Source organism: Astatotilapia calliptera, chromosome 3 (assembly GCF_964374335.1).
Source record: "Astatotilapia calliptera chromosome 3, fAstCal68.1, whole genome shotgun sequence".
Taxonomy (NCBI): Eukaryota; Metazoa; Chordata; class Actinopteri; order Cichliformes; family Cichlidae; genus Astatotilapia; species Astatotilapia calliptera.
In genome coordinates, this window is record NC_137424.1 from 67,835,695 (window position 1) to 67,863,028 (window position 27,334).

The 27,334-nt window shown below is 39.6% G+C and overlaps 1 protein-coding gene and 1 long non-coding RNA gene across 3 annotated transcripts in view; one reads left to right on the forward strand and one right to left on the reverse strand.

Annotated features, from left to right (window-relative positions):
• The first annotated feature begins 11,954 nt into the window (after positions 1 to 11,954).
• On the forward strand, positions 11,955 to 20,611 carry LOC145425667 (uncharacterized). Its single transcript, XR_013906392.1, has 3 exons — positions 11,955 to 12,343; positions 19,860 to 20,056; positions 20,442 to 20,611. It is a non-coding gene; the product is annotated as an uncharacterized LOC145425667 (long non-coding RNA).
• LOC113017257 (beta-1,4 N-acetylgalactosaminyltransferase 2-like) overlaps positions 14,032 to 27,334 on the reverse strand; it is a 28,749-nt gene continuing 15,446 nt past the window's right edge. For both annotated transcript variants that reach the window (XM_026160413.2, XM_026160412.2), the window contains exons 7-12: positions 21,309 to 21,422; positions 21,003 to 21,089; positions 15,642 to 15,823; positions 15,301 to 15,444; positions 14,638 to 14,866; positions 14,032 to 14,552 (exon numbers count right to left, since the gene is read on the reverse strand). In XM_026160413.2, the coding sequence (XP_026016198.2) occupies positions 14,359 to 14,552; positions 14,638 to 14,866; positions 15,301 to 15,444; positions 15,642 to 15,823; positions 21,003 to 21,089; positions 21,309 to 21,422 (950 nt within the window). In that variant the 3' untranslated portion in view covers positions 14,032 to 14,358. The remainder of the gene's footprint in view (positions 14,553 to 14,637; positions 14,867 to 15,300; positions 15,445 to 15,641; positions 15,824 to 21,002; positions 21,090 to 21,308; positions 21,423 to 27,334) is intronic.

Genomic DNA, 27,334 nt, shown 5'->3' on the forward strand with positions numbered 1-27,334 from the left:
TGAAAGCCTACTCCTTCAAAACCATTCAACTTAGAAAAACCATTCAAACACCGTTAGATTCCTATTCTTTTGGACACTGTTGCTTGTATTTTTCTCATTTTTAACATTTATATTTTTAATTTTATTCAACTTTTTTCAACAAAAATTTCCCATGTATTTCAATGGGGAGACCCTTCAAATTCTCATTCAACTTCCTCCTCTTTAAACTGTATCTACTTCCACATACATTGACATAGAGCCACCATTCAAACTTTAAAACGAAGACAAGACATTCAACTATTCAACTTGTATTTATCTTTTCAATATCTATTATACTTTTTCTTCAGTTCCAGTTTAAGTTTCATGATGTTTTTTCACCCGTTTCAGAGTTTATAATGGGTGTGTATGGGACGGAATGTTGGGGCTAGAGTGAGACAGCTCAACTGCTAGAGTGAGAGGAGCAAAAAAATTAATCTTAAAATCTTTTTTAAAACTGCTGCTGTGTCCGCAGCGTTTGCTCTACAGGTATGATTTTACCCTCAAAACGTAGCCATCGCTGTCCTCTTTCATCCAATGTGTTTACTATTGTCCTAGGTGTTATGGTTCTTTCATAAATGTCACCAATGCACAGCCTCCTCCCTCCAACTCTTCCATAGACTCTAATGTTAAAATGGCTCAGAAGGTTCGTTTGAAAATCAGAAGAGCATGGTGTCTTTCCACTGTCACCACGTCCATATAATAAACTCCACAGGCATGAAAACTGAGAATTCAGTAGACTAGAAGCTGCTGTCGCTCACGGTGAAAGAATTTCGTCAATACGACCTATACTTTTCATTTGGGAACGATTTGTTTGGGCCTGACTTTTCTGTTCATTTTAAGGAGCAAAAGTGAGGCGCATGTCTGTGTACGTGTGTATGGAGCCATTGGGTGCGGTCACTATAGCAACCAGGCTCACACCTGCCTGCTTAACGAGCTCTGCCTGCCACTGTACCAAGATTCATCTTAAGCACTTCTCTTTCAACTGCTGCTGTGTCCACAGTGTTACAGCCATCATTTTACCCTCAAATTGTCGCCATTATTGTTCTCTTTCCAACACCGTATCTTTCAAAGCTCAGGCATTTAAACTTTTTAAACTGTGTGGATCAAAGTGGAGGGATCACATTTGAGTCATTCAGTGATTCAAAGAATATGACCTTTTAATATTCTTTCAGATGTTTTCTGACTCTAAATGTTCTTTTCTCATTTCTTAGGGTTTTCTAATTTACATTTAAAACATTTTCAGTTTTTTTCCAACTCCTTCTTCTGTGTAACCTTCAGCTTTTAGCAGTTCAGCACCTTTGTTTTCAGGTTAAATTCGTTTTTTTTTGTTTTTTTTTAATCTCATTCAATATTTTTAACTCAAAATTCAGCAATTAATTCATTTCAGTGCATACATTCAGATTCAAGCATTCACACTGCAGTTTCTTCAGAAAATGCACTTTCTAGTTATTATTATCTATTCCGTACGTTTTTTGTAATCCTATAACTTCAAAACCGTTCAACTTAGAAAAACCATTCAAACACCGTTAGATTCCTATTCTTTTGGACAACACTGCTTCTATTTTTCATATTTTTAACATTTATATTTTTAATTTTATTCAACTTTATTCAACAAAAATTTATAATGTATTTCAATGGGGAGACCCTTCAAATCCTCATTCAACTTACTCATTTTTAAACTCTTACTACTTCCACATACATTGACATAGAGCCACCATTCAAACTTTAAAACGAAGACAAGACATTCAACTATTCAACTTGTATTTATCTTTTCAATATCTATTATACTTTTTCTTCAGTTCCAGTTTAAGTTTCATGATGTTTTTTCACCCGTTTCAGAGTTTATAATGGGTGTGTATGGGACGGAATGTTGGGGCTAGAGTGAGACAGCTCAACTGCTAGAGTGAGAGGAGCAAAAAAATTAATCTTAAAATCTTTTTTAAAACTGCTGCTGTGTCCACAGCGTTTGCTCTACAGGTATGATTTTACCCTCAAAACGTAGCCACGGCTGTCCTCTTTCATCCAATGTGTTTACTATTGTACTAGGTGTTATGGTTCTTTCATAAATGTCACCAATGCACAGCCTCCTCCCTCCAACTCTTCCATAGACTCTAATGTTAAAATGGCTCAGAAGGTTGGTTTGAAAATCAGAAGAGCATGGTGTCTTTACACTGTCACCACGTCCATATAATAAACTCCACAGGCATGAAAACTGAGAATTAGGTAGACTAGACATGGCTGTCGCTCACGGTGAAAGAATTTTGTCAATACGACATGTACTTTTCATTTGGGAAGAATTTGTTTGGGCCTGACTTTTCTGTTCATTTTAAGCAGCAAAAGTGAGGCGCATGTCTGTGTACGTGTGTATGGAGCCATTGGGTGCGGTCACTATAGCAACCAGGCTCACACCTGCCTGCTTAACGAGCTCTGCCTGCCACTGTGCCAAGATTCATCTTAAGCACTTCTCTTTCAACTGCTGCTGTGTCCACAGTGTTACAGCCATCATTTTACCCTCAAATTGTCGCCATTATTGTTCTCTTTCCAACACCGTATCTTTCAAAGCTCAGGCATTTAAACTTTTTAAACTGTGTGGATCAAAGTGGAGGGATCACATTTGAGTCATTCAGTGATTCAAAGAATATGACCTTTTGATATTCATTCAGATGTTTTCTGACTCTAAATGTTCTTTTCTCATTTCTTAGGGTTTTCTAATTTACATTTAAAACATTTTCAGTTTTTTTCCAACTCCTTCTTCTGTGTAACCTTCAGCTTTTAGCAGTTCAGCACCTTTGTTTTCAGGTTAAATTCATTTTTTTTTGTTTTTTTTTAATCTCATTCAATATTTTTAACTCAAAATTCAGCAATTAATTCATTTCAGTGCATACATTCAGATTCAAGCATTCACACTGCAGTTTCTTCAGAAAATGCACTTTCTAGTTATTATCTATTCCGTACGTTTTTTGAAAGCCTACTCCTTCAAAACCATTCAACTTAGAAAAACCATTCAAACACCGTTAGATTCCTATTCTTTTGGACATGATTGCTTGTATTTTTCTCATTTTTAACATTTATATTTTTAATTTTATTCAACTTTATTCAACAAAAATTTCCCATGTATTTCAATGGGGAGACCCTTCAAATTCTCATTCAACTTACTCATTTTTAAACTCTTACTACTTCAACATACGTTCACATAGAGCCACCATTCAAACTTTAAAACGAAGACAAGACATTCAACTATTCAACTTGTATTTATCTTTTCAATATCTATTATACTTTTTCTTCAGTTCCAGTTTAAGTTTCATGATGTTTTTTCACCCGTTTCAGAGTTTATAATGGGTGTGTATGGGACGGAATGTTGGGGCTAGAGTGAGGCAGCTCAACTGCTAGAGTGAGAGGAGCAAAAAAATTAATCTTAAAATATTTTTTAAAACTGCTGCTGTGTCCACAGCGTTTGCTCTACAGGTATGATTTTACCCTCAAAACGTAGCCATGGCTGTCCTCTTTCATCCAATGTGTTTACTATTGTACTAGGTGTTATGGTTCTTTCATAAATGTCACCAATGCACAGCCTCCTCCCTCCAACTCTTCCATAGACTCTAATGTTAAAATGGCTCAGAAGGTTCGTTTGAAAATCAGAAGAGCATGGTGTCTTTCCACTGTCACCACGTCCATATAATAAACTCCACAGACATGAAAACTGAGAATTTGGTAGACTAGACATTGCTGTCGCTCACAGTGAAAGAATTTTGTCAATACGACTTTTACTTTTCATTTGGGAGCGATTTGTTTCGGCCTGACTTTTCTGTTCATTTTAAGCAGCAAAAGTGAGGTGCATGTCTGTGTCCGTGTGTATGGAGCCATTGGGTGCGGTCACTATAGCAACCAGGCTCACACCTGCCTGCTTAACGAGCTCTGCCTGCCACTGTACCAAGATTCATCTTAAGCACTTCTCTTTCAACTGCTGCTGTGTCCACAGTGTTAAAGCCATCATTTTACCCTCAAAACGTCGCCATCGTTGTTCTTTTTCCAACATCTTGTCTTTCAAAGCTCAGAGATGTCAACTTTTTAAACTGTGTGGATCCAAGTGGAGGGATCACATTTTAGTCATTCAGTGATTCAAAGAACATGACCTTTTAATATTCTTTCAGATGTTTTCTGACTCTAAATGTTCTTTTCTCATTTCTTAGGTTTTTCTAATTTACAATTAAAACATTTTCAGCTTTTTTCCAACTTCTTCTTCTGTGTAACCTTCAGCTTTTAGCAGTTCAGCACTTTTGTTTTCAGGTTAAATTCGGGGTTTTTTTTTTATCTCATTCAAAATTTTTAACTTAAATTCAGTAATTATTTCATTTCAATGCATACATTCAGATTCAAGCATTCACACTGCAGTTTCTTCAGAAAATGCACTTTCTAGTTATTTTAGATTTTACGTCTTATAGAGATGGTTGTCATGAATTTTGGGAGGATGTGCATCAGTCATAATGCCACACGCTACAGCTGATGATATTTCTTTTTCAGATGTTAATTTGGCAAATTTATCAGATCATATTAGATATTTTAATATTATATGACATCTTTTTCAGTAATGTTTTTTAATAATGCACAAAAATGTTTAATTTATTAAAATTGCATTTTTCTCCATTCTCTTTGTAATTTTGTATAACGTGTTTAAAGTACAATGTGACATGTTTATGCGCTATGCCGCTATGTGACATTTAAAATGTGATCATGATTGTACTAATCGATTAGTTGATTGGCTGAGTAACGTGGGGTAATTTCCTTGGTACCAGGAACATCCCGATCACAGGATGTCCCTGTACCTGTCCCACAGTCACACAGCCAGTTTAGATCTGGCAACGGTTTTCCTTTGCTCTGTGTGTAAAGAGCAATTTCTTCTCCAAGCTCAAAAACATCGTTTGGGCACTTTGCTCCTAATCAGCCACCTTACTTATGTGTAAGAGAATCTGTCAGCGATGAGAGGGGGTGTGACCAGGGAGACAGCCAGTGAACCGTCGACAGCACTTTATCCAATAACAAGCATGGGCGTTGGGAAAAATAAAAAAAACAGGAACCAAAAACACGACTCCTTCCATCACCCAACATAACTTCCGTTTGTGAACTTTAAGTGTGCTTCGTGAAACATGTTTGCTGTAACATCTCCGTGGCTCTGCTGGACTTTGCTGTCTGTCTCCCTCGTGGGCTTTACCTGTGCAGGTGAGTTTGATTTTAAAATCCTATCGATTTATTTTTTCCTCACAGAGATCATCCTATGTATGCAGATGACCTGGTTGTTTTTAGTCCCAGTAGTGCTGGATTACAGCAGCTTCTGAATATGCTGTGCAATATGATATAAAGAACAATGCTGATAAAAGTGTTGATATGTAGAGCCAAGCAGGACAAACAGCTAAATTTCCCTCTGTTAAAACGGTCCAAAAAACCCTCGAGGTTCATAAAAAGGTGAAATACCTCAGTCACTTTATTCCTGATCAAATAAATGATGATGACGTATAGATACAACGCTGTAAGCTCGATGTGCAGGCAAATGCATTTCCACGCAAATTCAGCTTTTGTTCACTTCCAGTTAAAGTGACTCGTTTTGTTTAAAGCTTATTGCACACAGCTATGTACTACCTCCGGAGGTCATCTTACAAGCAGTAGCTGAGAGTGTTTGGATTTTTAAAGCACTTTTAAGGAAGTTAATGTTCACTTTTAGAGAACGACTGCATGGCTCCACTAACGGTAATTTATTTTTTTTTATTATGTCTTTTATTGGGACAGCTGTTGAACATAACTGTCATGAATCGCTGTGCGGCAGGCAGGAGTTGGACCCAAAATGCAAGACTCGCAGACTCAGGGGATGAACTCAAAAATCACAACTTTATTTGCTGGTAGGACAAACTAAACTAAACTAAACTAAACTAAAAACTCACAGAGAGACACTGGGAGATCCACACAGCATGAGGGACAACGCAACACTGACTCAGAGAAATACAGGGTTTAAATACACTGGGGAGTAACGAGGGGAATGAGACACAGAAGGAGAGCACAGCTGGGAGAAATCAGGACTGACGAGACAAGCAAAGCAGGACACATTCACATAAGACACGGACCTTCAAAGTAAAACAGGAAGGATCACACAGAGACGCGAACTTGACACAGTGGAGACAGCAACTAAGAAACACAGAGACATAAACCATAAGGCAGAGGACTCTAAGAACCGAGAGACACAGAGGGGAACCCAAACATGCAGACACAGACTACACAGAACAGAGGGGACACAGAGAAACATGAAGGCCAAGGGATCGAAACTAGAAACCATAGAAACTCACACCAAGTACAATAATACAAACATCACAAAGAACTAAAAACGCTGGGTCAGGAGACCCAGGACCGTGACAATAACAGTAGTTTGCCTTTTTAAACTTTCTTTGCTGTCACATTTTAACTTATAATTGAAAAATAAAGAAGACAGAAAAAGAAGAGAAAAGAAAAGAAGAAGAGAAAAAAAAACTAGGGTTAGGAGGCAGCAGGGCAGGTAGGTTTACGTAGTACTCAGGGTTGTAACATCATACACAAAATCACACCTCATATGCTTAACATAGTCTGTCCATTTAGACCATATTCCGTAGAAGGTATCCCTCTGAAGTTTAAGAGAAAATTAGTTAAAGTGACTCGTTTTGTTTAAAGCTTATTGCACACAGCTATGTACTACCTCCGGAGGTCATCTTACAAGCAGTAGCTGAGAGTGTTTGGATTTTTAAAGCACTTTTAAGGAAGTTAATGTTCACTTTTAGAGAACGACTGCATGGCTCCACTAACGGTAAAATTTTAACACACAGATGTGACAGTGAGTTGTTCCCGTTACTCATCCAGTCTGAGGAAGCACTGCTTGAAGTCATTGTGTATTTACTGATTTCTTTTAAGTCATTGTGTATTTTATGTATTTTGTGGTTTTATATCTGTACAAATATTTCATATATTTTTTATTAAGGTGTATCTGTTCTGTTTTGTTTAGAACTATGGACATAAAGTCTGTCAATAAAGATTGATTGATTAAAACATGCACAAGCTTAAGTGTGAAGAAGCATCTCTGTATGGAGAGATGCTTTGTAGCAATAATTTACATTACAAATCCCTCTGTGTACTTCCCTGGTCACTTAGATTTCAATACTTAGAGGACAGTGGAGAAGCCTGAGGCAACACATCTAAAACTTCACATCAAACTTTATGGAAACTTCAGAAAACATCTGCATGATTAAGATTTAGAGAGCACACTAACATTCTGTTTTTGAAGTTCATGGATTGCATAAAATTTAAAGTAAAATTAAAACCAAAACCTCTAAACTAAAGTTCTCAGAGTGTCTGCTCCTCTCTCTCTGTCTTTGTCTCCTCAACAGGATCAGTTGTAGTGAATGTGACTCAGACCTCCTACCAGGCCGAGGAGAACCACAACATCACACTGGAGTGGACGTTCACAGTAGAAACAGGCAGATATCTAAACATCTACTGTGAACTGATAACTGATGATAAACTCTCAGTCCTGTATCGTGTCCATAATGGTGCTGAAGTCTCAGAGTCTCAGGATGAAAAGTTTTCAGGACAAGTTCAGAGTGACAAAGACGCCCTCAGAGAAGGACGAATCAGACTGAAGCTGTGCAAACTCAGGACTGAGGACTCGGGTCAATACAAGTGTCAAGTAAACACAGATTATGGCTCCAGCTCTGCAAGCTGCAGACTCAACATCACTGGTAAGTTTTAACAAGTCAAAACTGAACAATCACTTTTATATTTATGTTCTGTTCAACTTTTATTTGCCATGTTTGTGATTTATGACTGAAAAACATGAAGTGTTGTTCATGTCAAACATCCTGATGGTTCTCATTTTATTTCTGCACAAGTAGATATTTTCATGTCTTTTACAGCAGCTGCTGAGCAGAGATCAACTTCACCACCACAGGAAGAGAGAAAGGACTGGAAGAATATTTTAATTTTCCTGACAGCAGCAGCAGCATTATTAACTCTGCTGATGTGGAATTTATTTTCGGTCGTGCTGAGAAAGAAACGAGAGAGACCAAACTTCTATGCACCTCTAAACTCTCAGGGACAGACTCTATAAACCAAGATACTCCCTGCCTTTGACGTCTGCTTTAAGTATAACAAGTTAGTTGTTGATATGAACTGTAAATTACCTTAATTTCTTTTTAAATTTACTTTTGCTTTTGTAATTTACCTTAATTTTAATTGTCTTGACAACAGCATCAGTATTTTTCCCAGTCAGTATTTTGCTGATGGTTTTCACTTTACTTTGGGAACTTTTTTCTAAACACAGTCCAAACTTCTGTCCAGCTTCTATCAGCAAAAGAGTCACCATGTGGGTACATGTGGGTTCAGGGGTCATATGAGTTTACATGTGTTTAATAGAGTTTTATTTAATGAAACCATTATGTGTTTTAATTAAACTATTTTTAAAAGGATTGTATAGGTCTCAGAGCTCAGTTATTTAGACATAGATGATTTAATTTAACTAGTTTAGGGGTATTTTAACTAGTTAGGATTAGAGATGGACCGATCCGATATTACGTATCGGTATCGGTCCGATACTGACCTAAATTACTGGATCGGATATCGGAGAAAAATAAAAAATGTAATCCGATCCATTAAATATCACGAAAGCACCTCGCAAAACTTGCAACACGCCGTAACTCACCTCAGAACGTTAGCAGTCGGAGCAGTATGCATCACGTGATAGAGCAGCTGTGGCATGCCGGACCTGTCGGTGGTCTGGATAGCATGTGGAGCTTCGCTAGCAACCTGGCATTTCATCTCCGACAAAGTTATCCCCGAGAGAAGTAAAGCAAGTGTGTAAGTCCATCTCTGAATGTTTGTAAAGCATTCCCACGTTAAGCTTAACAAGCGACTGCCTCTCGCTCTCCGGCTGCTACTTCAATCGTGAAACTGCTTAAATGATCAGCTGATCGGCTTTTCTGTCGCGAGTCCGTGTCTCTAGTTTGCTTTTGGCCCACTTTGCACCAGAAAGAGGAAACCAGCGGCTGAACAACAGCAGAACGTTTAAGCTTGATAAGCTGTTGTTACAATTTATTTAATATTACTTTCTACACCAGGATCTTTTTCTACGTAGCTGACGGCTGGTAACTGTGCAGGGGCGGATCTAGCAAAGTTTAGCCAGGGGGGCCGATAGGGCATTAACTGGGAAAAGGGGGCACAAAGACATACTTTTCTTTCTTATTCTCATTTAAAATGTCGAGCTTTTAATAAATAATTATCTGACACCCAAAGTTTTAATTTGATGTAAAATGAATAGAAGTCAATTACTGTATATAGTGACTATTAAGTCTAATATATACCCTAGTAAGCTATAGTACTTTTTACTTTGGGAAGGTACCATCTGTGCAGTCTGCAATTTTGTTGAAGAAAGATGTTGAATCTATTTAATATTTCTTGAAAAATAATTGATTTCTGTGCATTTTTTTTCACACTGCATCAAATTAAGGTTGATTACGTCGATTAAGCATCATGAGGTGGCGCGTGAGGGGTGGTTCCTTATTTTTTATTTATTTATGTTTGTTGTTGCTGGGAGTTGGAACCCTATTAGTTAGGTTGCTTAATATTTACGCTAAGTACTCTTTAAAATACTAGAATAGGGAGGATGGTGTAGGTCTAAGTTTATTAGATTGATCAGTATTGCTGAACTATGAAATATTTTTTTTGTATACAGGTATAACAGAATAGCTTTAGTGTAGTTGTTGTTTTAAACTTGAGTATGAACTTGCAGACTTGCAAAATGCAGCAAGATATTTTAAAAAACAGTTTTGTTGATTAAAAAACACTATATCGGATTCATATCGGTATCGGCAGATATCCAAATTTATGATATCGGTATCGGTATCGGACATAAAAAAGTGGTATCGTGCCATCTCTAGTTAGGATCATTCTGCTTTTTATTTAGTGCTCTGAAACACACAGAGGCTTGTTGATCACACATGGATGATTGAACTACTTTAGGAGCATTTTACTTTTTTCTTTAGCGCTCCGAAAAGACACAGAGGCTAATAGTTTTAAATAGAGTACCACAAACAACAACAGGTATTCCTTTAGAAATAAACTTTTCTTGTGATACTTCTAAAACCACATATTCTTAACTCTGCAACAGTTAGACAGAGTGGGTTACAGTTAGGCCCCCAACAGTCAGCAAAACAATTCATAAAACAATAAAAGAGGCTCCCTTTACCAAGAGCATCCCAGCACACATCCCAACTGTAGTTCCATATGTTAGGTTTTGTATTGTTGATTGTCATTTATGCTTAGAAATATTTAACCATATATGCTTAGAGGTGTATAATCAATTGTGTAGTGACAGGATGTGTGATCTTTAGCAGGCCGCAAAGGCTTGGTGTGTATTCCACACTGGAATGCACACCTACATCCTGAAGAGGTCGTACCTCGTTTAATTGTTTTATGGGAGGATAAACGTGGCTGTATCTCTTTTAGGTTAAGTGCCTTTTGTTTAGATGAACTGTTGGATTTTCCAGACCAGCAGGTTTAGGGAAGTCGTTTATGGGTTCACACTCTGACCCCCCCCCCCCCCCCCCCCACACACACACACACACACACACACACAGTATTCATTGTTCACATGTATACCTATGTAAGATGTTATATGTTAATGACCCTATGCATATTCATGTAACCACAATAAAAGGAGTGCTATGGGGGACCTGGCTGGGAGTCTGACAGAGGTCAAGTGGTGGGACGACGCTTGGCTCCAGGCAGGTCTCCCTCATGCATGAGTAAACCAGAGAACTTTGGTGCCTTGTGTCTTGCTTTTTGCTACGTAGCAAATTGTCCTTAACGTTCCAGCAAATAGGTTCAAGCTACAAACCTATCACCATAGTTTCCACATTTTTAATTACAAACAGTTTCATTATCTTATCCTATCATGTCAGAGGTCAACTGAAACCATGTCCAACTGAACCTCCAAAGGTTTTTCACATTTTCTTACACCCCACACCTTTATCTCTACAGGCAGACAATTACACCTCCTACTGACTAACCGAACCACCATAGTTTTTCCACCTTTCTCTTTACAACCTCCTCTTTATATCAGCATCTCAGAACCCAACTGAAACCAAGTCCACCTATATAAAAACACCCCATCACACACACAGTATTTTCATCAGCACTTCACAACTGCCGCAAGGTATATCTTTTTAACTTTTTATTTTTTCAGATCCCAGACACAGCGGTGTGAGGTAGTTAGCACACAATTTGGTAATGTAGAAAGCATCGTTTGTTTGGAACACATCAGCAGAGAGGTAGAATTCATAGCTGTTCATAAGAGTTTAATTTAATCAAACCTCATTTTACGGAGCTAAGTGGCTCCTCATCACTAGCCAATTCACCATTTTATTTAAATGTCTGAAATTTCGGAATGAGGATCCAAGCGGGACACAGAGGCTGCTAGTTTTAACGCACCAGGATGCAAATATAAATAAAAGCCTCACTATCCTGAGAGCCTAGCTGCAGCGACACCTTTCTTTCACACGGATTCCTGGATGTGCATTGAGCCGACTTTGTTACCCGCACAGAGCATTTCTGACAGTCGGGAGCTGCTTATCCTCCTGACTACCAGCAATGCACAACTGTCCTCTGTAGAGCACCTTTCTAAACCTGAATATCTCCCATGCAATGCATACTACAGAATTGCCTCCTTTTGGTATCTACAGATACCAAAAAAAAAAAAAAAATTTATATATATATATAAATATATATATAAAGTCACCCTGCAACATTCACAAAGGGCAAGGGATTCTGGTAGTGATGGGCAGATGAAGCCTCATGAAGCACTGAAGCTTTTCATCCAATTGGTTCACCCCAACGCGAAGCTTCTTGAAGCTTCATTTGCTCTAGCAGGACACCTACTGGACGTAAAAATATTAGTTGGCATGAATTTGAAGAGTGTGGCCTTTTGCACACAGCCTGTAAATGTCAACAACAAAAGTAGTGTGTAAAACATGTATATTGTAGTGATGGCAGTATACTGTGTATATTTATACTGGCAGTATGGAAAATGATTATTTGCGGCAAAGTTCGAACCGCTTCCTGAACCAGTCACGTGGTACAACCGGGCAGCGAGGCTTCGGACGTCATCATTTTCAGCTCCTCCCATAAATGAAGCAAGCCTCGATACGCGCTTCACGGAAACGCCCCCTCCATTACTCGACACACGCTCCGAAGCCTCGATACAGAACGTCACATCACTAGATTCTGGGTAATCCTCAGAATAATGGAGGATTCCTGCGAGGTAAGGAATGCGCAAATGTCGTGGGGAGTGTGGAGCAGGGAAATTATTTTACTGCTATTGTTAAATAATCATCATTATTACCATTGCATTAATAATATAATCTGTAGTTTATATTGCATTCAGAGGTTGAACAGTGTGTCTTTCAGAAAAGGCTAAAAGTCACAGGCTGACAGGAAACAGGCTTGCAGAGAGTTTGCAGAAGTGAAACCAGTCTTAGGTTATTTTGAGCAGCAGGCCAGACGAGGCCATTTGAATTACTAGGTTATTCAAATTGATCATTGCTTTAACAATGTAACAGATAGCTTTAAGAAGGCTTTAAGGTTTTATGCATACAGGTATTAAATTAACTTTGTATTCCAGGTGCAGTTATAACTATTTTATACATATTGCATATCTGTGCTTATTTGAGTTGATGTTCAGGTTCATTAATGGTCTAAAGCTTCACTAGTGAGAGTGTCTAGATGATCCATGCTGAGGGAAAACTAGAACATAGAAGGAATTGCAATACATGCTTACAAAACATTTATATCAGGTCATTTTATATTAAGGTTTCATTAGAGGTTTTTGATTAGAACATTTATTTAGCAGATGACATATACATAGTCTCAGTGAGCCTCTGGTCTGGTAAAAGGTCAGAAGTGCGAGAGGTGACATAGAGGCTGAGTGAGGTCGTGACACACACACTTTTAGTTAGATTTATTTAGAGGAGAGGTTAGTCATGTCTGGCTGTAACTGCAAAATTGTCTCGGTAAAAGAGGAACCGTTCCTTGTTGTCTCGGCAAGAAAGAGGAACAAGACAAGAACTGAAAGGTAGACAGGAAGTGCCAGCCATGAAAATAGAAGATGATGTTCTTTCGAACGGTGGTAAAAGTCATTGTGGTGTTGATCTGATCTATGTATAAAATGTATTTGTGACGTTAAAGGGGCGTCATTAAATTTAAGCCCTGACAGTATAAAAATCTGTGTATGCTTTGAGTAAGTCGAAGACCACTTGCTGTCTGCGCACAGAGTGTTCTTCCCACACGTGTGTATTCATTAAAAATCATTGTTTGACCAAGAGCTTCTGGACCAAGGGTGGTTTGTACTCTCCTTCCTCAATTTTTGAACCTTAACAGGAGGAAAAATCATATCGCAGGCTGTTAAAGTAATACAGTCTGACCCGATTATTTTTGTTGTTTATACATCATTTGTTGCAGGTCATTTCTCCAGTCTTTATGTTGAACTGAGTGCACGTTTATGTGAGATTTATTTATTGGGAGGAGAGGAAACAAAATGGGAGCATAGTTAGCTAACTCTGTTGTTGCTTTCCCGTTTAGATTTTGTGCCGATTGCCCACGACATTAAAAAGAGAGCATTCTAACCATTGCCTTTTTGTTGTGAATGCAGGTATGTGACTGTGCTACACTGTTTAGAGAATTTACATTGTTTCATGTACAGCTTTAAAATATATTTCTATATTCCTTTCATTAGGGAAATTTAACATGCAATGTTAATGGTGTTGAAGTTTTTCTATTTTGGTTGTATAAATTTACCACTATATGATCACACTGCGAGTGGAAATGTAATCCTGAGAATAATGGAGGATTCCTGCGAGATTTTGTGCTGATTGCCCACGACATTAAAAAGAGAGCATTCTAACCATTGCCTTTTTGTTGTGAATGCAGACCAGAGAAGACACTACACAGAGGTCACACTAGCAACAAAAGCATTGATATATTGAAGAAAAAGAAATAGTGGAGAAAACAGAACAATAAAAGTTCAATAAACGAGATTAAATAACCCTAACCTTATTAACAATAGCATAAGACATCAAACTTTCTATAGAATAATTAAGAAATCAAATCAGGAACAATAAAACCCAACAGAAAGCCACAAAATAGCTATTTTCACTTATAATCCCAAGCTCTGTCAATTCTGGAACAATGACAAAACAATACAAATGAAAAATAAGAAAATGTTCAGATGAAGTGCAACATGTATGACAACAACTGACCCTTATGTTCGTTTATAGTCTTCTATCCATATCTAATGCACTTAAGGTAGTTTTTGAAAAAGTGAAGCTGCAGTCTGAATTCTGCATCATTTCTTCCAGGGTTTCTGAATTTGTTGTAGGTAGGATTACGGTTTTCTTCTGTTTTAGGTTGATGGTCAATTGTCACATCACCACATGAGGCAACCATCAAAGAGCCCAGGCCATCCATGAAGAACTCTAAAGTCAGAAAGAGAGATTTGCCATTTGACAAAAAAATCATACTGCAATTTTCAATGTAAACTGTTTTGAGATCTGGACTTACCTGAATGTGCTACTCGCTGGAGCTTCGGGTCAAATCTCACCCTCTGCATGGCATCTGTACGAGCCAGGAAGAAGTTGACCACTCCACTGGCCAAATGGCATTGTGGGTAACTAGGAAGGGAATGGAATTTCCCACCAGACTTCCTGTAGAGGCAGCCACCTTCGTTTTCATCTCCTTCCTCATACAGAATAGAAAAGTGAAACTTGTTCCCTTGCACTGACCCACCAACCTAATTAGAGAAAAACCAAACAACTCATTATAAAGTCAACCCTAAACAGATGTAACAGATGTTCAAAACTGGTGACTGAGAAGAATAATCTTAAATTACTTTTGAAAACAAAAGACCATCTCAGTTTGTTACATACTCAGCTCGCTTCCTCTTTTCCCCTTCCTTTTTAACTCATTAAGTGTACAGTATCACCTGTAAAAATACCATCCCATCCCCTTCACCCTAATTCTTGAATCTTGAAAATAATTTTTCTCTGTGTTGGTTAGAATTGTTAGTTTTTGCCACCTGAATACAAAAACCTAGGTGAACAACAAAGGCTGCATATTCTAAAAGTACAACGTTGGGGTCATCAGCCTACTACTGTAGCTGTTACAGTTCTACTTAAACGCGTTAAAACAAACTGAACGATCCAACACAAGCTATTTTATCCTTACCATATCTAGTTCTGGGACTGCCTCCATCACCTCCACAAGTTTCTCTATCTTTGTCTTCTCAGAAAACAAAAAGTCGTCATCCACCCACAAGAAGTACTTGGTGGTAACCTGCGACACAGCCAGATTTCTGCCTGCAAACCAGCCCTGAGGGGGAAAAAAAAAACCCCATCCCAAATTCATATATCGGAATGGTACCTGGTTTGATGGTTTGACTGAAATTGTACTTGATAAATCTTCCATAAATTGAATCGACAATTGCATATCTAATATTCTATAAATGTAATTTTAGTCCAAAATATTGCTAAATACTCATAAATCATGAAATTATTGCATGTGCATACCTGTGCTGGAGGCATGATGTAATGCTGGATGTTTTCTCCAGTAATGCTCTCTGGTTCTAAGCTGTCATCTGCAATAATCACTTTTATGTTACTATAGAATTTCCGGATGCTATCCAACAACACCCTCAGTTGTTTGTAGCGCAGGAAGGTCTTTGTGACAATGGTAACTTGAGAGCTGATATCTAACAAACAGAAGTATACAGAGAATATTGTTATAAATGATGGATTACTAGTAACGGCACCGAGTAGCATTAGATTTCTGAATCATTCAAACTACCGTATTTTCACGACCATAAGGCGCACTTAAAAGTCTTAGATTTTCTTCAAAAAGTACGGCGCGCCCTATAGCGCAGTGCGCCCTGTGTGTTGTAAGGAGGACGTAGTAGAGAACACCATGAGAACGCTAAACGGTGAAGTGTGGGGGCAACCCTGAAAATGGCAAAGAGACACGCTTATGAAGCACAGTTTAAACTGAAGGCCATCAGCTACGCGGAGGAACATGGAAATCGAGCAGCGGCGAGAGAATTTAAGATTAACGAATCGATGGTTCGCAAATGGAGGAAGCTAGAAAACAAGCTCCGGCAGGTCAAGAAAACGCAGCTGAGTTTCCGCGGACATAAGGCGAGGTGGCCCGAGTTGGAGGAAAGACTCGAGCGGTGGATCATCGAGCAAAGAACGAGTGGGAGAAGCGTTTCGACGGTCACCATTCGGCTAAAAGCAGTTTCACTTTCACTTTTTATGAAACGGTGCCATTTTTCCATCCGGACCAGGACTACGGTAGCGCAGCAACTTCCAGCGGATTATAAGGAAAAGCTGGCCATCTTCCGCTCCTACTGCAGCAAACACATCGGCGACAAAAACATCCAGCCCAGCCACATCACAAACATGGACGAGGTACCGCTCACTTTTGACATCCCGGTGAGTCACACTGTGGAGAAGAAGGGGACCAGCATGCTAGCGATACGCACAACGGGGCACAAAAAGTCTTCTTTTACTGTTGTGCTTGGCTGCCATGCTAATGGACAGAAACTGCCGCCTATGGTGATTTTTAAGAGAAAGACTTTGCCTAAAGAGAAGTTTCCAGCAGGAATCATCATTAAGGCAAATGAAAAGGGCTGGATGGATGAGGAAATGATGAAAGAGTGGCTGAGGGAGGTGTATGTAAGGAGACCAGGTGGTTTTTTCCACGCATCACCATCGCTGTTGATCTGTGACTCTATGAGTGCCCATCTCACAGCCGATGTGAAAAAAAAAACTAGTGAAACAAATGAACTGTGAGCTTGCTGTCATTCCGGGAGGCCTGACAAAGGATCTCCAACCGCTGGACATCGGTGTGAACCGCCCGTTCAAAGTAAGGCTGCGAGCGGCCTGGGAGCGATGGATGACCGATGGAGACCACAGTTTCACCAAGAGTGGAAGGCAGCGCCGGGCGAGTTACGCCACAATTTGCGAATGGATTGTAGATGCTTGGGCTAACATGTCTGCTGGCACTGTTGTTCGAGCTTTCGCAAAAGCCGGCATCATTTCCGAGGAGCCGCACGGCACGGAAAGTGACTCTGACAGTGAAGAAAGTGAACCTGGCATGTTTGATGGAGATTTAGCGCAGCTGTTCAATTCAGACACAGAGGATGAGGACTTCGATGGGTTTGATTGATGATAAAAATGTGAGTACCAAACTTTGTTTTGCTCCTGCTTTATTTTTAAATACGCGCACTTGTATGCTTGTGTGTTGTTGATGATGACGATTACTGGTAATAAAAATGTGAGTAAGGTACCGAACTCAGGTTTGCTCCCGCTTTATTTTTAAATACGCATACGGTACTTGTATGCGCCCTATGATCCAGTGCGCCTTATGTGTGTGTTAAATACAGTAATGGCACACATAACTGAGACTGCGCCTTTTAGTACAGTGCGTTTTATGGTCGTGAAAATACGGTAAATTAAATGTGCATTCCTTCTAATAACCAGCAGTGGGTGCATTCTCTGGTTTAAAAAAAATCTAATGTATTCAACAGTGTTGGGGAGTATATGTACCAGCGTTATGTATTTAAAATACAAAATATCAGTAACTGTATTCCATTACAGTTACCGTTTAAAAAGGCGATATTCAGAATACAGTTACTTTGTTGACAAAATAGTTGGTAACCTTTGGTCAATCAAAAAACTCACAATGGTCAAAGAAATAACTTTAATCTGACAAAACTAATAATAAATAAAAATTCTATAAATATTAAACAATGAAAGTCAAACCCTGCTTTTAAACCTGTCATGATCCTTGGTCATTTTGACCCAGCGTTTTGTGTTTCCTTTGGATTTCACCATGTGTTTTGTGTTAATTCTGATTTTGTATTAGTTTAGGGTTGAACCTGGAGTTTATTGTTTTATCAGCCTTACCTGTGTCTGTCCTCTTTGCGCTGTTCGTGTCCCTGTGTTTGTGTTGTAAAACAGACTGTGTGTTTCCTGTTTTACTTTGAAGGCTTGTGTCTCGTCTGGTGAATTAGGTTCAGCTGTGTTCCCCTCCTGTGTGCCATTCCCTCATTACCTTCTGTGTATTTATAGTGTGTGTCTGCCTGTGTTCCTCGTTGCATCGTCTGTGCTTCTCAGTAAATCCTCTGTGTGACTCCGTGTTAATTCAGTGTTTCTCCGCGTCTCTCTGCGTCTCTCTGCCCAGCGTTCTTCATCTGCCATCTCTGCATATCTCCCGGTGTCCTTATGTTTTCAGGTTTGTTTGTTAGTTTTCCCAGTTTAGGTTTATGTTCAGTTCTGCCCTCACCTTTGTTATTTTCACTGTAAATCAAGCTCCACTCGCATCTCCACTGCCATCTGCATCTTGGATCCTCATTCATTCAACCACACGACTGCTGCCCCAGCCGTGACACAACCGCTGCCCCAGCCGTGACACAACCATGCTTCAAGTGAATTACTTAAAAAATAAATGCATGAAACAGGTCTGGACAAAAATGATGGTACCCCTAGAAAAGAATGGAAATAATGTGACCAAAGGGGCATGTTAATCCAAGGTGTGTCCACTAATCAGCATCACAGGTGTCTATTATCTTGTAATCAGTCAGTAGGCATATATATATAGGACTCCAGGTAATCACTGTGTTGTTTTGTGACATGGTGTGTACCAAACTCAACATGGACCAGAGGAAGCAAAATAAAGATTTGTCTCAGGAGATTAGAAAGATGATCATAGACAAGCATGTTAAAGGTAAATGATATAAGACCATCTCTGAGCAGCTAGATGTTCCTGTGACTACAGGTGCACATGTTATTCAGAAATTTAAGATCCATGGGACCGTAGCCAACCTCCCTGGACGTGGCCGCAGGATAAAATTGATGACAGATCAAAGAGACGGATAATCCAAATGGTAACAAAAAAGCCCAGGAAGACTTCTAAAGAGATCCAAGCTGAACTTCATGCGCAAGAAACATCAGTGCACCATTCGTCACTTTTTGAGCCAAAGTGGGCTACATGGGAGACGACCAAGGAGGACACCATTGTTGAAAACAAATCATAAAAAAGCCAGACTGGAGTATGCCAAACTACATGTTGACATACCACAAATCTTCTGGGAGAATGCCCTGTGGACAGATGAGACCAAAATTGAACTTTTTGCCAAGGCACATCAGCTCTATGTTCACAGATGGAAAAAAGAAGCATATCAAGAAAAGAACACTGTCCCAACTGTGAAACATGGGGGAGGCTCGGTTATGTTCTGGGGCTGTTTTGCTGCATCTGGCACAGGGTGTCTTGAATCTGTGCAGGGTACAATGAAATCTCAAGACTATTAAGGGATTCTAGAGAGAAATGTGCTGGCCAGTGTCAGGAAGCTTGGTCTCAGTCGCAGGTCAACAGGACAATGACCCAAAACACACAGCTAAAAACACCCAAGAATGGCTAAAAAAAAAAAGCACGCATTAAGAGCCTCTAATGCCTGGATCTCAATCTCGTGGCCACTGTCACCTCTACTTGTGGCCAGCATAATGACGTGAAGAAATATTTTTAAAAATTATTATTCAAAAAATGATTTAATATGAAGGATCTTCAGGGAGTAACCATTTTTAGTAAGTTGGATTTGAGAAACGCTTGTGCACGAGAAACATGAAGATCGTTGCCTACTCGTGTCTTGTTTTGCTGTGTAGCAAATTGTCCTTAACGTTCCAGCGAATAGGTTTGTAGCGTAAACCTATCACTCTGTGCCCTCCTTCCAGGCCCCCGCCTCCCGCCCAGCTTGTGGATGGCTTGCCCGCCTACTCGATCACCCGCATCATGGACTCACGTTGCCGGGGGCGTGGTGTTCAATACCTAGTGGATTGGGAGGGGTATGGCATGGAAGAGCGTTCTTGGGTCCCGCGAGCGGCCATTCTGGATAAGCGCATGCTGCTGGAGTTCCACCGTTCGCATCCGGGTAAGCGTGGTGGGTCGCCGGGAGGCTCCCGTTAAGGGAGGGGGGGGGGGGGGGGGGGGGTACTGTCTTGGTCCCCGTGCCTCACTGGCTGACTCTGTGTTTGGCAACATGTTTTGTTTGTTTTTCCTTCGCGCTCTCTCTCCTCTGCCGGGGCAGTGCTCATTACGGGCTTCCACCCCTGGCCCACGCACCTGTGCTCACAGTCACGCATGCAGCCGATCCCAGCTGATTTGGAGCACTATTTATGATGAAGGACCTGTGTCATCCTTCGCTGGATCGTTGAGCCATCAGCGTCAGTCCCTCTGAACCTGAATCTGTATCTGAATCGGTATCTGTGAGTTTGAGACTATCCCTAACCTGGACTTGTTTCTCTGTGTGTATATAGGTCTGCCCTGGACCCGAGCGAGCGTGTGTTTGGAACCCACTGAGAGCGTGTATTGGATTAATCCCTGTTTCCCCCTGGACCCTGGAGCCCCGGACCCTTTCCCCCGCCGCACTGTATGTATATCCTCACCTGGTGTCTCACTGTAAATAAACGCACTTTCTCTTTGCCAAGGATACCTGGTCTGCACGTGAGTCCGTTTCAAACATTGTGACATAATTATTATATTCTTGTGGAGTTCCTACATCTTTAGGATGATATTTCTAACTAATCAGTTACTAGTTCTTAACTAAGCAAACTGTTTCAGGTGGAAACAACTAGGAATGAAGAAGAGTTTTGAGAGTATAGTGTTTGTTTGTTTGTTTGGTTGGTTTTTTGGGGGGAGGGGGTTCTACAAGTATAAGTTAATGAGAAAATGACAATGATGGAAGGAGACAATGATTCTGCCTCAACATAACTAATGTTCTCAATTGTATGCAATGATAAAAAAGATGCAAATAATAAAGAAGCGTTTAAATGAATATGGACTTGGCTTTTGACCCCTGATGAAGAGTACACTTCTACCTGTTCCCATGTCATACAGGACTGGTACATGAGGCTGCTGGATGGTAATGGGAAACACGGCTTCATAGTTTTCAAACTGGAAAGTGACTGAACACAAAAATAACATTTGTTTAGGTTCAGAACAAGCGGGACTCTTGTTTAAAGAAAAATAACAAAGAAGCAATTCAGGACTTATTCTTTCAGTTATTTTAAATATAACATACAGGACTCATACATTAATGCTAATGTAAAATGCACATGACATTTTGCAAATTCAATTGTCATTTAAAAATGTGGGTTATAGCTCTTCACATTTTTGACACATACCAAGGTCTCCAGTGTTTATATGGTAGATGGTGCTGGTATAGGACACTTTGGCCAGCAGGTCATTGAGGACCGACAAGGTGCTAGACTCAATAGTCAGTTTTGTCTCTCCAGAACCTGTGAATTCAAACCAAACAACTTTACATTAGCTTTAAAATGAAGTTTAATTCGTTATGGCTAAGTGCCAATAGATGTGACAAATTTACTTTATGTATATTCACAGTAATATAATACTGCTGGTAATTTCTCAGAAAGGACTTATAATATAACAGGAGTAGTCTTTAATTCAGAGTAATTTATTCTGAATAATTAGGAAAGTGGTTTTCCTAATTAAATTATTCACCCATCCATTCTCTTGTGCTTATCCTTATTGGGAGGTCAGGGTGGGTCGCCACTCCGTCGCAGGCCTAACACATACATACAGACAACTATTGGCACTCACATTCACAGGCAGTTTAGAATCACCAGTTAACCTAACCTCATTAACTGCATGTGTGTGGATTCCGGGAGGAAGCCAGAGTATACAAGAGAACCAGTGAAAACACAGAGAGAACATGCAAACTCCGCACAAAAATACAGTAGGTGGAGATGAATTTAGGACCTTCTTGCTGTGATGCAACAGTGTTAAGTACCATGCTTCCATGCTGCCCAGTGCTGCCCAGCCAAAATACATTAGTTACTGATAATTGACAACGAGAATATGAAGTCCTGAACTTCACTAAATAAGATTCATGTAAAACCACCAATACTACGCTGATTGAGGAGACACAATGTCTGAAATTGTATGGACCTATGGAGGCAAGTTAAAGGGAAAACCATTATAACTTAAAGGGTGTAAAAAAAGAAAAAAGAAAAAAGTTTTGCAGGGTAGGATTTTTTTAAAAGGTGTCAAGATGCCTTGTAAGAAAAAGAATACATGTATATGTCTTTGTCTTCTAACTTTTATCAGTCTTTTGAGATTACAATTTTTATTTTACACAGATGTTATGGAAAAAAAATTAAAAATGATCTAAAAAAAAAGTAATATTGGCTAGCTTAATGTGTTACTGACAGGACTCACTCAAGTTAATCTGATCTTTGTGTTTAGTCAAGACTCTTGCCCATGCAAAAGATCACTCGTGTTTTGTGTTTGTTCAAGTCGAATTAGTCACTTGCCACAGTTTAAATTATTTGTAAATATCTCCAGATTGAATTAATTTTTTAACTGATTATTCTGCTTTGTTTTGCCTAGGTCACGCACTTGAGTCATGTTTCAGGCTGGGTATCGTCACTGATATCTAGAATTGATTAGATTCCAATTCACAAGGTTCTGAATAGTTTTGATCCACAATTTGATTCGATTCGATTTTAATCGGTGAAATTTTGCCGCAGTCAGAAATATTATAATTCTGATCAACTATCAGTACATTTCCATATTTTTATATCTATAAATAGAAAGCTGACACTTGCAAGACTTAATCAAAGGTGTAAGCATCACAGCAGATGCCTTTGTGTCAAAAACACAGAAAAAGATGAAGGCGATCTTCCTGTCCTGGGATTTTATAGCAGATAACCTTAAAAATATTCTGCAATAGATCAAAAACGAAAGAAAGTCATTAACATTTGAACATTACCTGATTCTGCTGAACTGAAGCAGAGCAAAGTTACAGAGGTTTTGTTAGTGACACAGCTAAGCATTTTGCAATTTTGCATAATTTTAAAAAGTAAAAATTTCTTCAGTAGCCTGTTGAATAGCATAAATGACGTTTTCTTTTCGGAAGTAAGTAAAAGAAAAAAAACTGTGGCCGACAGCGCTGTAAACAATGGTAGAAGCAGTAGTGGTTTTTGATACGGGCGACACGGTCGGTTGCCCAGGGCGGCATCGTGGGCATCGGCAAAAAAATAAAATTGTTCGTACTCATGCTGCCCCGACGTCAGCCAGCACATACTGAAGATGGCATAGGCACTGATCGGTTTTCTATCGCACATTTGCTGGGAGTAAGGACGCCCTCCGTTTGCGAGGTGCGCCTGCTGCTTGCGACACAGGGAGGAGAGGGCGGGGCTGCGGGGGATTCTCTGGCTGGCTGGAGCAGCATCTAATAACCATCTCGCAAAATTAAACAAAATAAAAACAAAACAACAAACAAGAAAACACCAGACATTATAATACAGACTTATAATTTGAAACGATGTTTTTTCGAAATTATATACGCGAAAAGTGAGCGTGAGAGGCCTCTGTGCACCTGCTCGCTGCTGAAGTCAAAGTAAACTTTATTGTCATCTTCGCTATATACAGTCCAGTATATAGAGAGACGAGACGACGAGGCTCCAGTTACAGCAGTGCAAGTAAACAAACAATAATTATAAGAAGAGTGAGAAAATCAATATACACTTTAGGACTCTGAGTAAAGGTATCAATAACAATTTAAAATTTATAATTTACAGTTTGATGATTTAAAGTGTCACACACAACCCAACCCACACAACATCGAAAGGAGCGGGCTGCTTCCAAATAGAGCACATTTCATTCATAATGTTGTAAATCAAAGCCTATTCCCAGAAATACACTTTAGACAAAGTGAATTTGTGAACTAAGATGTAGGTCTATTAGGTTAAGTTGTGGCGATCCTCGAGTTGTGTTCATACTGGAGTGCAAAATTAAAACGAGGAAGATGGACAAGAAAAGTTCAAAGCCATCGGGTGCTCAGTTTAGAAAAAAAATAGAAAAGACAAGGAGGAGAAACGAGCAAACATGCAGGTAAGCAGATGTGTCATTGGATAATGGCAGGTCATCCTGAAACAACCAGAATCAGAATACTTTATTAATCCCTAAGGAAATTATGTGGGTTACAGTTGCTCCAAGAAGAAATGGTAAAAATAGCAACAGTAACAGACTAAACTCCAAACAATACATTATGTTACAGATTTTAATATTAATTAGTCATTGTCCATTGTTGATTTGTCCTGTTCTCATTGTATGACGAATTATGATGGCTGTTTGGTAGCTGTTTGCATACAATGCATACTCTCTCTCTCTCTCTCTTCATGGCCCCTGCCCCCAGCATACCCTCACCAGGTCTGTCCAGAATTTTCTGCCACAACTGATCACCAGGTGGCGCAATTCCCAGCACTCCACCCAATTAACCCAAGAAGGCTGAGCACTCTGAAGTGTTATTTGGCACACAGACCATAGCTGGACTGGCCTTTGGGCATACCTGGCATTTGCCCAGTGAGCCGATGGTGATTTTTCATTTTTATTTTTGTTTGTTTGTTTGTTTGTTTTTGTAACAGTATAAACAATGATAGCTGGTGGATTGGCCAGATACTGGCCGATGTGTAAAAATAACTCAGTTGTTTGGTAGTGGTTTCTACGGCGGAGCTTTCACAGAGGCCAGCAAGTGAATGAGCGAAAGGGAGGGAGAAGGAGAGACCCGAGGCGGCTGCCCCGGTCTGAGTGTCAGGTGAACTAAACTGCAGGTAAGAAGTTATGACCTGCAGTCTATCTGGGTCAAATATAAACCAAGTTTAGGTGGAGTTTATTTTCGTTGTTCTGACTTTTTACCGTCAGTTACAATAACTTATACTGCGTGCTAGCTAGCATGATGGAGTTTCTATACAGCTGGGTGGGTGCTATGATGTTACTGATAGTGAACTTTATTTTATTCACAAGGTTAGTTAGTAGAGTTGCCAATCGTCCCGTAATCAGAGAAAATATTACGTGTTTCGTATTGAGCTGAAAAGGAACACAGTATGTCCCGGACTTCAGCTACAATGGAAAAAGACACAAAGCTGGATTTATTATGCATCTTTACGCTGCACAGCTGCCTCTTCTTCTCTCATTCTCTCCCCTCTCTCTCCTGTTCCTACTTCAATCATGAAACGGATCAATGATCAGCTGATCGGCTTTTCTCTCTTGTTTGTTTATCACCCACTTTGCGCCAGAAAGAGGAAACCAGCGGATGTCGCGTTAATAAATAGCAGCACGTTTGATCAGCTGTTGTTAGAATGTATCTAATATTACTTTCTAGTATCAGCTGATGTTTGTAAAAGCTGCTGGTCATGATATCGGTATGGTTATCTGGTGAGAGGGAAACATGAAGATGAAACCACGAGATGTCCTTACTGAATCATCACAGCTGAACAGGTGATGGAGAAACAGGTTTACCTTTTAGGTTACATTAATGAGTTGAAGGGAAGTTATGACCTGTTTCTGAGAGACAAATAACCCCAGGATCCTTTTTTTACATAGCTGACAGCTGGTAACTGTGCAGGGGCGGGTCTAGCAAAGTTTTGCCAGGGGGCCAGTTAGGGCATTAACAGGGAAAGGGGCGCACAAAGAAATACTTGTCTTTCTTATTTTCATTTAAAATGTCTCACTTTTAATAAGTAATTATCTGAATATATATATTATATATATATATATATATATATATATATATATATATATATATATATATATATATATATATATATATATATATTAGGGGTGCAATGATACTCGTATCAATATTGAACCGTTCGGTACACATATTTATTGAACAATACAAAATTTTTAATTTATTTTATCAACTTTCCTTCTGACAATGCTGTCTGTGTTGAGCGCTCAGTGGATCTGCGCTCAACAATGCAACCTAGGCGGAGTAGTTGAACACAGATTCACTGAGCGCAGGGCAAGCTAGAGAGACAGATGTTAAGCTGTCGTTGCAACTTGGCAAATTGAACCTCCCCCACCCTAATTCAGATGTGGCGTTTGGAACTATTTTGGTCTTCATGTGACGTATGACCCTGAAGGTAAGCGCGTCATGGACTAAAGTAAAGTAAAACAGTATGTTGGATGTGCCACGCAATGCTCAATTACATTGGTTGGAACTAGTGTGTTAGCCCAGTTAGCTCGTTAACGCGTTGGTCATCCAGTCCTACGCACGGGGCGATCCGCGGTAGCTCGTTAATGGAGATTTGCCGTGTTGTGGCTTTAACGTCATTTCAATGAGATTAACGCTGACAGCACTAGTGGGAACACAACGAATATGACTGCACATTTACGCCGACATCATCCTAGTGCAAAGACAAGTGGAAGCAGACAAAAACAACAAACATGCATGCTACAAACTTTACCCAAGTCATTTAGACAGCCGTTAGCACATGATTCTTTAATTTTAAAATTAAAGTTTATTTATCGGCCAGTGTGGGATGAAAAGGGGATGTTTTTCTGTTATTTTAGTATCTGCATTATTAGTTCATCAGAATCATATAATCAGCTTTGCATTAAACATTTATTGAAGCTTTTGACCTTACATTAACCTTTACATTACAGTGATTGTTATAACCTTAGGTTAATCTTTTCTTTACAGGTACCAGAATAATCATATGATCTTTCATTGCAGGTGTAACCATGATCATCTCACACATATTGCAGTTTGTTGCTCATTATAGAGTTGTGCTCAAGTTAATAAGGGTTAAAAGCTACAGTCAGCGCGAATGTCTGGCTGATCTATGGAGGGGAAAGGCTTTGAGCATAGAAGGCTGCACGCGCTTACACAACACTGATATCATGTTATTCTTGGTGATTCTGTATTCAGTTATAGCTTTTGTTATGTTTTAAGTAGTGGCAGTTGATTAAACAATATTCATTTAATATTACATACTTGATTCAGAGCATTACACACTGATCACCTTAATCAATTTGGAAATCCTTGTAGTTGCAATGTTGTGTCTCCGCAGGGGGACAGTTGGCTCCAGGAGACAGGTGGGAGTCAGTGTCTGTCCTCGGGAAGGAGCGAATGTTCTTTTCTGTGTTAAATAAACTGTCAACATTGATTGTATTGCACCTGTTTTACGCATGAAGGGGCGTTCTAATACCCTGATTTCATAAAACTATGGAAATGTGGTTTTTGAGGCGAGATCTGAGGCTGTCTGCGTACGGTGTCCATCTCCCACTCGTGTGATCATTAAAATCATTGTTTGACTCAACCCGGCCGGACCAGTGTTGTTCTTTGGGATTTTTCCTCTTGTATCCATCCCCAATATTTGAATCTGTAACACCAGAAACA